The 11,818-nt window shown below is 39.2% G+C and overlaps 1 protein-coding gene across 1 annotated transcript in view; it reads left to right on the forward strand.

Moving 5' to 3' along the window:
• Positions 1 to 1,869: 1,869 nt before the first annotated feature.
• The window catches only part of LOC108577392 (myosin-I heavy chain), a 43,980-nt gene continuing 34,031 nt past the window's right edge, over positions 1,870 to 11,818 (forward strand). Inside the window, 1 exon segment of the mRNA XM_017940537.1 lies at positions 1,870 to 1,971. Coding sequence (XP_017796026.1) covers positions 1,894 to 1,971 — 78 coding nt within the window. The 5' untranslated portion in view covers positions 1,870 to 1,893.

Below are 11,818 nucleotides of genomic sequence, written 5' to 3' on the forward strand. Positions count from 1 at the left end.
CGCCGCCGCTGAGAATGCAATTTCGCTGAAGCACGCGGCATGTTCGGCGAGAGAGACAGAGAGATAGTGCTGCGACGCACCGTGGTGTCGACTTCAATTCCTACCGTCGTCTCCGCGTTGTTTCCCCGCCGATAAACCGCAACGGGACAAAAAAAAAAGAGAGAGAGAAAAAAACGCCGCGGATGTAGGCGATGTACAAAGGAGTGGTTAATGAACCGGCGAGAAAAAGAAAGAGGCAAACCGCAACAGTTACATCAGAGTCCACCGCGTGTTTGGGGTAGGCGCCGCGTGTACGGTTCGATCACACACCCGACTCGTTCGCGAGGGTAACGCGGCCGCTAATTAAATCGAGATTGCGATCAAAGCAGCTGCAATCTTTCCTTGAAACCTCGTAACACTGATTCCATTGAATTCCTCGAGAGTTATGCCGGGGGAAATATGTATATACGCCTGGCATACGAGCGTGATGCTTTCACGCTTTAATTTGCCTCACTTATCTTTTAAATTGAGATTTCTTTAAGTGGTACGATCAAACGATATCGCGGATATTTGTCGGCGTTGAATGTAATTATTGATTTTGTGCGATTTGTATCGAAGGGAGGACTGAATATTGAGGAATATCTACAGTAGGACTCAGAAGTTTGGAGCGTTATTTGTTTTTTTTAGATAAAACTTTTTTAGATGTGTACACAGTAGCTTTATTAGAAATATTAGGATTTTGTGTTAAAGTAACATTATGCAAGAATGGCTTAAAATTGGAATTATATTCTGATTGAGGTTTTTATGGGATTACATAGGGACATCAAAATTAAATTGTGGTTTTGTGGTATTAGATAGGAACACAAAAAAAAAAAGGAAATGCAAAATATTAAAAATCTGAAATATTTAAAACTGAAAATAGTTGAAAAATTAATTGCTAGAAATTGTACGAAATTAATACTGAAAATTTTATTAATATTGAAAATTGACGGTAGAAAATTTCCAAATAGAAATTGCGAAACAAATTTAAATAAAATTTCAGTAAAACGATATACGAGAATGAGAAATATACCAATATTTTCGTATTATTTGTTACAAACGATGAAAATGTTGGAAAGGGTAATGGCACGGTATTAACCGATCGCTGCGAAGTTTATCCACGCCTACGTTGCGAAATTCGAAAGTGGAAGTGTCGTATTTAGGTAGGATTATCGTTGGATCCTCTCGGTGTTTGATTCAATATTATAGCAACTTCCTATTAACGCTTGGTTTCCAGTTGGAAATTGACCACTCGCGGCGACAAGGAATCGTCACGTACGGGGTATTGTCTGGACGAACAACAGGTGGTCAGAGAATTTACCAGGTTTCCATATCGCGTTCCTGCCAAACGAACGGGATCAATGTTAAGTGCTCGCCTGAGCTCCGGTGACCAGCAGCTTGAAAAAGCTTAAATGACCGAGGCAGAAGGGCACTTGAGTTTCTAACTACGCGTTTTTAATATAATATATCGACGCGAATAAAATTTTCACTCTCGAGATCCTGTTTACGATTCGAGCTTTTTTTTTTTTATTTTTAGAGATAAAAAGTAGCGTGTGACGCGGGTAAAACAGGCCACCGTACTCGAAGTATAATTTTAAACTTGCTGTATTCACGTACGGAAAGAAAATTGGCTGATAAATGTGAAAATTGTTGAAATTGAAAGCTTTTTTTAAGTTAGAAGTGCTTTTTTTTATTTATCGTACTAAAGTTAATTCAAATTTACAATAAAATTGTAAAACCGTTTTGTTTTTGGTTGGAGTTGATTTTGAATGTGCGCCATCTGGTATACATATACATATGTCGAAGATCCAGTGATAGAGGAAGAAATTTTGTTTCTTTGTTTCAGGCTCAAGCCCTGAGTTGGGTGTTCCGGACATGACAGTCATCAGTGACATCGATGAAACGGGAATCAATCGAAACCTCCAAGTCCGGTATGGGAGGGACCAGATTTATGTATCCTTTGATCAAGCTTCAGTTAATTATAATTAACTCTTACAGCGAGAAATCGGTTTAGTTTTGAACAATTCGAGGGTGAGTCGCGATTTTTAAATTTAATTTAACCTCTTTTCAGGGATGATTTTTTCAAAGTTATAAAATATCGGTCCAATTTTTTATGCAATTACACGTTTATATTCATGTTAAATCGATCGCAATTAACCCCTTAACCTATGATTTCTTTTCTGACAACGCATATAAGCGTCGGCCATTTTCTATTTTAGTACTGTATCAGGTTACAGAAGCTGTTACATATTAATTACATTTAGGAATCCTTGATCTTACAAATTCAAACGAAAGTTAGGATTACAATGAATTTTTCTCATTAATATAACTATTTTGGTCACGTCTTCACCAGAATCTCTGCCACGAGTCTGACACGTTGTAAGTCAAAGGCGTTAAACTACTTTCCTTAGGAGATTCTTCGAGATTTCGGGAGATTGTGTTTTTCATATTTTCCCTGTCGCAAATATTGGAATTTTCGGAATATCTAAAGGTACACATATGTGTCGGTGTCCCTGAAGAGGTTTAAACATTTCGATAATACTATGTACCTCATATTCCTTGATCTCTCCCTCATTTTCTTTGTTTTTTCCTTTATCAATTGTGTATTACATTGATTCTTTTAGAGAAACAGTTTCAATTCATTTAGTATCTTTATCATATGTTTCTTTTTTATACGTGTTTTTCTATTTATTCTGAAATTTTCTGAATTGAAACATGTGTTACATACGATGTCTGGCATACGTCGCGTTAGGTCAGCTGTTAAAATAGAGATCGATTGAAGCGCGGTTAGAAAATCCTCCATATGGGATTTGTAGTCTCATAAAGATGCCTGAGCACGTGTGAACCGTCTTGCTCTATTCGTGAAGAAGCTTCGCAAAAAGCAGTGAACGGACGTCCGTTCATTTCGTAATTCGCCGTTAGTATGCCCTCGAGTTAGAATTCTACACGCATTCTTCTGAATAGTCTAGCCGCGAGTTCATTTTATGCCTCCTCTTTTCTTGCAATGCTGCCAACGATGAGTTCGAGACATTTCAACTTACTTTGTATGCAAATAATTCGCTACAAAGTTGCTGAAGACTTTCAGTGTCCGATTAGAACAAGGTCAGAATCTTAATAGTATTTTTTTTTTTCAATTGCAACCGAAATTTCGTTAAAAAGCAACGTAGAATCCGAAATAGTCGAAAATTCATAATTGCAACCGAGAAGAATTGAATTTTCTAAAATTTCATTCGAGAGCAATATCGAATGTAAACAATCTTCGTGAAAATTATTTCTCAACTGAATATTCTTCAAAGAGCAACGTCACATCTCTTCTAAAATTTTCAGAAATAGTGAAAAATTCATAATCTCCGTGAAAATTATTTCTCAACTCAGCATTCTTCAAAGGGAAACATCCCTTAAGACAGTCGTAGAAAGAAATCTTAAATTCCCTTAATCTACCGAATCTCTTAAAAAGTTCGTCAAATTCTTAGCCCCTCGAAATCTCTAAATTTTCAATAACCAAAGTGGGGGGCCACCTTTTCGCTCTTCCACTCCTCCGCAAAAACATCCTCGGTATAAAAATAAAAGAATACATCGGATGCTCATCTCTAGTCGCTATACCGGAAGCCTGGTGCAGCAGGAAAGGGAATTAAAAGTAGAGAAACCGAGTGTAATAGAGAGCCACGAACTAGAGAGGAAGTGCGAGAGAGAGAGAGAGAGAAAAAGAAATATAGAGGAAAAGAGAAAGAAATAGGGGGAGAGGAAGAGAAATAGAGAGAGAGTGAGAAAGGGAGGAGTGCAAGTTGCAGGGGCAATCAGACAGAGACGGAGAAAGCGAAATGACGCTTATAGCGGTCGCGGGGGTTAGAGAAGAAGAACTATACGTATGAATTTTGTAGGGGTGGGGCGTTGCTCCCGGGTTGGTTCGTTGCCATGACGACAACCCCAGTCAGCTGGTGAACCACCCCAGGGCCAGACCCATTCATCCTCTGGTTTCGCCGACCCAACGACCGACACCGACACGACCCACTGTCGTTTCTTGTCGACGCTTTAATCCACACCCACCCTCCTAAACTACCCCCTCCACACACACACACACACACCCTACAGTCGTCACCTAACGTCACGTCTGTTGTGTGTGATCCATGGTGATAGAGTTGTGTGTTGCAAGACAGCTAAATGATCATCCCTCGGTCTTCTCTTCTATTATGACTCAATATATTCGTAGGATCGGGATTGGGCTATACACGCACATAGTATCAGACGCCTCGGGGGAGAAATATCGGGGAGAGTCTAGAGTCTAGACTACTGGCTGCTGGTTGTTCGCGAGCACTCTTTTGTTGATATCGCCTCCCTTTTAATTGGATCGGTTTTCCTCTTAATTGGTTTACTCGAGCAGAAAACTGCTAATTCGGTGGCTATATCGATTTTGGTTGGTATAACTATGGTAGGGCTGTTATATTTCTCGAGACGTTGTTTCGAGACTTAGGCTGTTTTGGTTTACAGAAGTTTCTTGGATTGTTTGCTGGTTCTCGATAAGTTTTTTATTTTGTAGGTACATATTTCTGGATTTTTTTATAGTTTTGGTAGTCTCTGTTTAATTTCTAACACATTAGAATTCGGAGAAAAATTTGAGTAATAAATTTCATAATTTTTCCTATTAATTATAGTTAGTTTTCTCTTTGACTGAAACTTACGACTTGAACGTAAGGAGATAACTAATAGAGATACACTAAAGACTAAGATTACTTCGTCAAGAATAAAAATATTCTACAGTCGTAATAAATAAATTACGAAAATTTAGAATTTTTTTTTGTCAAAAATAATTTTGGTTTTCAAAAGTGTCCTAAAATTGCCGGTCTATCCTGTCGAAAAATCCTCAAGAATCAAAGGGTTAAATTGCACTATTTCAGATTACCATAATAATTCCTCCAAGGAGACACAAAATTAAATCTTCAGCGTCTTCGTTAATTTACCCCCCTACACACACACTATTCAACGTCGAAATCTCGAGTTTCCACTGAAACTCACAAATCTCTGAAAAGAACGAAATAGTTGCATTGATTTTCGAGGTTGAATAGACGATGCAGTTTCTCGTTAACGAGCCAACCCGAGGAGTACATTCAAGAGCTGTGCGTAGTTTTTGCTCGGGCACGGTCCGATCTCTCTCTCACTCTCGATCAAACACCGGAATTCAAACGCGTGATGCGCGTTCGCCTCGACGATTTAGGTCGTCGACGAAGTGCACTCGTTAGTGGACACTTCCTCGTGTGTCACGACGTCGATTGTCGCGCGCGTTCGCGGTGTGTGGGACGGACGCATCCACGTAAAGAGTCGCCTACAAGATCATCATTGGCGAAGCCTTGCTCTAGAAAAGTGGATCGTTCTCTCGTGGACGTGCTCTTCCTTTTTCGGTGCCAGTGTTCAATGTTTCGTGGCGTAATTTCGTCGGATGGTAGTTAAGGGGTCGTTGAACTTTCGACATGAATTGCCAGCTTGTTTCAGTTTGTTGTGGTCGATGAAATCGTCTTTGAGATACCTGTATCACGATGTCAGGATAAATGTATTGGTAATGACAGAAGTTCGTGTTGAATTTTTAGAATGAAATTTTTGGTGAATAATTTCAAACGTACTTCGAAATTTTTGGGGGAAAAAAGTAAGCACTTTTATTATCGCTACGAAATTTCTTTGGTTTTTCGTTTGAATTCTTGTAAATAAATTTTGTCGAATTTGTAGCATTTTTATGGCAGATTTAATCGCGTTAGAAAATACCCGATATGCGTGAATTTTAATAAATTTGCAGCATTAAGGATTTATCCTATTTAAAAATACCAAAAATTTATAAACTTTTCAATCTTTCGCTTTTCACCGCGGTGGTTTTAATTGTATTTCAATATTTCTCGTATTTGCGAAAGGGTTCACGGAAGTAGGTTTTCTTTATTTCGAAACACGAACTTGATCTTGATTTTAGAAGCAATAATAAATCGAGCGAGTAAAATGGTATTTCTAGAGGAATTCATTTTTCCAACGATAAATCTTGCACAGTGTCAATCGATGTGTTCAATTAAGGAAAGTAACCTCGTAGTTTCAGTACGTAGTCACAGATCGCTCAGCCTCCGCAGGAAGTTTAATTATCGGTTGATTGCAGCGTACGAATAAAACCGTGTGTTCAACGATCAAACATCATGAACGTGCCACAAACCATTCTGTCGACGAGCAATTAGCGTGATTATCTTGCAGTATCGTATAACTTCCACCGTCGAATTCAAACTGTTAACCTTAACCAGAAGCACCGAAGATCGTTCGTAAAGCCCCGAAAAGTCCTTCATTCTGAACCCTTCAAATTGATATTAAATCCTTTTCAAATTAATTACATTAATACTGGATCTAATCAAATTAAGATTTAATATTTTTATATTTTTAAAATTTAATTTAAAACAAAATCAAAACCTCAAAAGTCCTTCGTCCTAAGCCCTTCAAATTGATATTAAATCCTTTTCAAATTAATTACATTAATACTGGATCTAATTAAATTCAGATTTGATATTTCTAAATTTCAATTTTTTTTTTTGTTATCAATTTGAAGGATCTACGGTGAAGAATTTTGATTATTTTTTGTTTATAAATTTTCATTTAATTATTGCAACGTAGTTTCCAAAGAAATGGACCAAACCTAATCATCACAACTCCCCCAAAGCTTCCAATAATACATCTTCCCCTCGAATTCTTCCATTTTTATCATATTAAATGTCTCCCTCGTCGTTTCACTCGATCGAACTACACAGTGCACCAGAATTCCCGCTATCAACGTAATCGTCTAGCTTAATAGAACAGCCTACTCGCGGTTCCTTCGCAAAAGGGTGGCCAAGAATCGATAAATCGTCGTTTGATTAAATAGCTGCACAGTGAGTAGTCGTTCGTTCGCCTTTGCAGGCACGGATTCGATCGTAAGATAGCCGGTTTCTGCGCAACAGCGCACAAGTATTATCCATCCGGTCGAATTAATATTCCCCGGTTAGTGTTTCTCAACTTGTGCGAAGCTGTGTCTACCGTTTATTTACATTAACGTCGATATTAAAACGCCGGTAATGCAGGAACCGTTGTTTTCGCTTCTTCACAGAACGACTCAGCGAACCGACAAGGGAATGTTACGCGAGTTTCTTCTCGCCTCGAGACTGAAACACCATGGAAATCGTCGGTTCTTGCACGATGATGTAATCGAGAAATCGCGTGGAGATGGTAAAGAAACCAGCGTGTTCCTTCGAATTTCTATGGCGTTGCCGCGCGTTTCTTCCTCGTTTCCACGCTCGGGGAACTGTTGACGAGCTTTTCAGACGGTCGGTAGTAAAATTAACGCCGAGTAAAGTCGGTTTCGTCGATGAACGTGTGTTCGTTTCTTTTTATTAGAAGTTTCTCGAGTGCTGGGAAATTTGGAAATTGTTGGATACTTCGTTTTTGGTAGATAGCGTTCGAGTTGTCGGGAGGAAATGAGAGAGGTTGATGTAAATTGGAGTTCAGCTTTGAACGACTGTGCTCAATTAGCGAAATGCGATCAATTTTGTTTTGATTTTATGGGTTGTAGAAAGTGAAGCTTGTAAATGGGGATATGGAAATTGAATTTTGGTAGTAAACGGTGCATCTTTGTTTTCAATCGAGAGTTAAATCAGAGTATTGTAATCTGGTTTTGTCCTACTTTCGTTGTTCCAAATATTTTCCTCGATTCGACTAAATTTCGATCTTTCATCTTCAAATCCTCGAACCACTGAATTTTCACCGATAAATTTCAGAATAAGAGAAAAGAACATAATACTATTAAAATTTTTCTATTTAAACATTAAATGTTCCGATTAAATATTTTTCTCGTTAAATATCCCAATTTGACTGTTTAACTTCATCTCAAAGTTTTTCCAAAATTCGTATTTTTCTCGCGACGCGAAACGTGTTGAAATAATCGACAAAAAATAGGAAAAGAGGAATTTAGAGGAACGAACCGAGAGAGAATCCGTACATTTTCGTACCGAAAATCAAAGGAACAGAGTAGAAAGACGGGGAGAGAAGCCAGTTTCACGAGACGACATTAATGTCGGCTCTCCGCAGTTGAGCCTCTTATTTGTATGCTATCGATGTTTCCACCGCGAGACGAGATAGGCAGCGTTGAAACAACACCGATCGGGGGCCTCTGTGTCGGCTGCCTCGCCTCGAAACTTTCAATTTTCCTAACGAAATTAACCACGACACAAGAACCGAAGGCGCAAGCAGACAAGCCCGGCCTGAGCCTGGGTTCTCGTCGGTTGGCTGGCAAAACTGTGTACCGGTTTCGAGTAATTAGTCCTGTCCGTCGTCGTACTTTAACGAGATTCGATCGGGTCGGCACAAAACGTTTCCGTAATGGGAGGCGAAAGAGACTCGCTTAAATGGAATTTATTATATTCGTTCGATCGTCGAGGATCGAACGAGATAATTGAAACGATGATATAATTTGCTTGTTTCGCCAGTCGATGGCTAATTGCCCGCGATATCGAAGCTTTTTTTTTTTTTTTTAAGTGAGCTTTAACTTCCTTCTTTTTTATGCACACAGGAAGTTTCTTTCTTTCAGTAAAGTACATATTGTGGAATTAATTTTAATATGAATTGTTAGAGTTTGTTGTCGTTCGAAAGTTGATTGGTTCAGTGTTGAAATATTCGGGGTCTTTTTTTTATTAACTCAGAGAGGGATTTAAGAGTTTTTTTTTTTTATTAGCTTAAAGGGAAATTTAGGAGTTTGTTTGTTTTAATTAACTTAAAGGGGAATTTAAGAGTTTCCCTTATTTCCTTATTTCGGATCTTTCAGATTAAAAATTGAAATTTAATTATCTTCTAAATTTCAAGATTGCCTTGAATTTTACTCAAAGCTACCATACCTCCATTCATCAAACTCGTTAAATTTCGAGACTCTTCTCCACGGTAGAATTTCAGGGAAGAACAAAGAGTAACGATAATTAACGTACGTTTGAAAAATCCTCTCTTTTCTCCGCGGGAAAAAACAAAGAAGAAGCGAGGGTTTTCGTTTTCGCACGAATTCGGTGCATCGTGTTTGAAATTAAAACGCAGTCGATCGAGCCGTAGGGTAAACGAGATAACGCTTGTGGTAGGAATCGAAAGGGAGAGAGAGAGAGAGAGAGAAGACGCTGGATGATGCTCGATCGGATAACCGGGGTTGCACGGGGTGAGGGGATTTTGCAGCTTCCGGTTTCGACGATGTCGCCGGGGCTAGGGTTAATCCGATATCCCGAAAGAGAAGTGAGCCTGCGAGGGAAAAAAAGAGAGCGTTGAGTAGCTCGTGTACCGGTAGATAATGGGTGGCCGGTGAAACGTAGATGGTGAAGAGACCAAAAGTGTTGTGCACTGCCTCTTGTGTACCCTCCATTTTTTTCACTCCCTCGTGAGAACGAACAGAGCTTTGGTCCAAATATTGTCGACATTCTGTGACACGTTTAACACGTTCTACGGAAAGTTCGAAGAGGAATTTTTAAACACGTCAAATATTGTAATTTTATTGTTAGAAATTGATAACGGTCGAGTGACAAGATTTTTTAGTTTTCAGTTGTCAGGTATTCTAAGTTTATTGTTAGAAATTAAAGGATTAGAAAAATTGATAACGGTCAAGTGAGAAGATTTGTCAGTTTACAGTTTGTAAATAAGCTGGTTCTTAAGATAGATAGATAAAGGGTGTTCTGTCGAGCCTTATGGTCGGGATTAAGATTATCTTCAGGTAGATAGCAGGTATACCGCTGATTAAGTATTCGTAGGGGATAACAGAGCTAGGATGGTAAGCTATTCTGGAAACAAAAACGATTGTCCTCGCGGTAGATTTTCTCCATCTGGTAATGGATTACGTGAAGTTTTTGTGACAAAACAGGGACAAGCTGGAATCTAGCTTGTGTTATCTACAAACTATTCCCAAGACTCCAGTACGTGACCAGTAAAGGTTCTATCACTTCTTATAGTCAATTCGAACTTTCGTAGAATTGTACCATGACCAGGAAATTCATAAACCATTGAAGCAAACAAATACAAAAATCGTTCCAAGTAAAAAGTACATATACAAAAGTAATTCAACAATTCGACACACAAAAATTCGAAAATTACCGAAGAAGTCATAAAGGAGAATCCCAAAATCATTCCAAGTAAAAGGTACATCTTCAAAAGCACTCCAACAACTGCTAAAAGATAGAGATTCAAAATTCAATTTAAAAAAATTAAAAAATTACCGAAGCAGTCGTTAAAAAAAATGTCAAAGCTCCACCCTATCATAAATATTCCAATATCAAAGCTTCTGATATCAAGCCAAAGCCAGTCGAACGTCAGAGAAAATTGGAAAAAAAAAAAAAAAAAAAAAAAAAACCAATCTTTCTCCAACCTTTCAGCCCCTTTCACGCGAGTACCATTTTCCGTTCCGCCATATCCCCCTTCCGGCGCGCGTGTACGTGCGCGACGAATACGCCCGCGAAACGCGGCGAAGGAGGGTGGTTCGTTCTCATTAACCTCTCGCTGGCGAAGCGCTCTTAGCCGGCTGCTTCAATTGCTTTCGTCGAGGACGAGCTCGGCCACCTTTTAGCGGCGTTTCGAAGCCAGACCAACGAATAGAGAAGAGTGAGAGAGGTTTGTCGCAGGGATGAGGAGGAGAAGAGGTGTGTGGACGGTTGAAGACACGGCAGCCTTTCTCTCGCCTCTCTGTCTCTCCCGGGGAAGAACCGTATCTCTGCGGTGTTTGCAGAAGCAGTCGTTCGATGCACGCGCGAATTGGGCCACCGAGAGGAAAAGACCAAGTCGATTGTAAACCTCGAACTCGTTTACACCGCTTCTTCGTACGGTGTCGATTAACTTTCGAACGTTAATTACCTCGTCGTTTTAAACGACAAGTACTTGAAACACGATTATTTATTCATCGGGGGTTTCCCCGGTTTATTTGTAGCACGAGTGAGATACACGTTGGATTTGTTATTGGTTGCAGTGATAGAATACGACGGTTTTTAGAGAGATATTGTGGGGTAAATTGAAATAGAAAGACACTTTCGTTAACACGTTGATTGGTACGTCAGATTTAACGCTTTGTACTCCAAGCATCTTTTGATAAGATTAGACAGCAATTTCAGTGTAATTTTGCAGTGAAACTTTTGAAAATTCAAAGATTTGTTAAGAAAAGGAAAGATTTTTAATATTTAAGTTGCATTATTTTGATGATATTAAAAAACTTGAATTTTACATTTCACAGTTCTCCAGAGTAATTAAGTATGTCGCCATAACAGCGCCTTTGGAGTGCAAAGGGTTAAGTGTTTTACTCAGGGGGCCGGAAGAAAATTTTCATTATTCTAAGCATAGTATTATATTATGCTTTATTATACTCTCGAGATACTCTCGAGAGCAACTTGCGATAGTTTTATTCTGAAAAGGACAGCTAGCTTTATGTTTGGCTCGATGTACGTACAGCGACCCAGGCTCGCGTTTCTTATGTTTGGCTGGCAAGAAATATCACGAGTTCTAAGAAGTTGAGGCCTCGAATTTTTCCCAGAACAGTTGCGAGCGTACAGCGAGCAGAAATCGGGCAGGACGACTCGTCCTCAGTTAGTGTTTACGAGGCTGTCGAACGAGTGCCTCGACGAACGTCGCTTATACTGCGCGATTCTAGTCTTGTAGGGAATACATCGAACAACGCGTTTTCGATTATACGCGGATTTCCAATCAATTTACGTACTTAGCATATTCATTCGTGTGAATTAAGTGTCGCTGTATACAAGAAGCTAGTGCACCGAATTCAAGTACACAACGAACAGCTCAG

The sequence above is a fragment of the Habropoda laboriosa genome, unplaced genomic scaffold (genome assembly GCF_001263275.1).
Source record: "Habropoda laboriosa isolate 0110345459 unplaced genomic scaffold, ASM126327v1 scaffold648, whole genome shotgun sequence".
Classification (NCBI taxonomy): Eukaryota; Metazoa; Arthropoda; class Insecta; order Hymenoptera; family Apidae; genus Habropoda; species Habropoda laboriosa.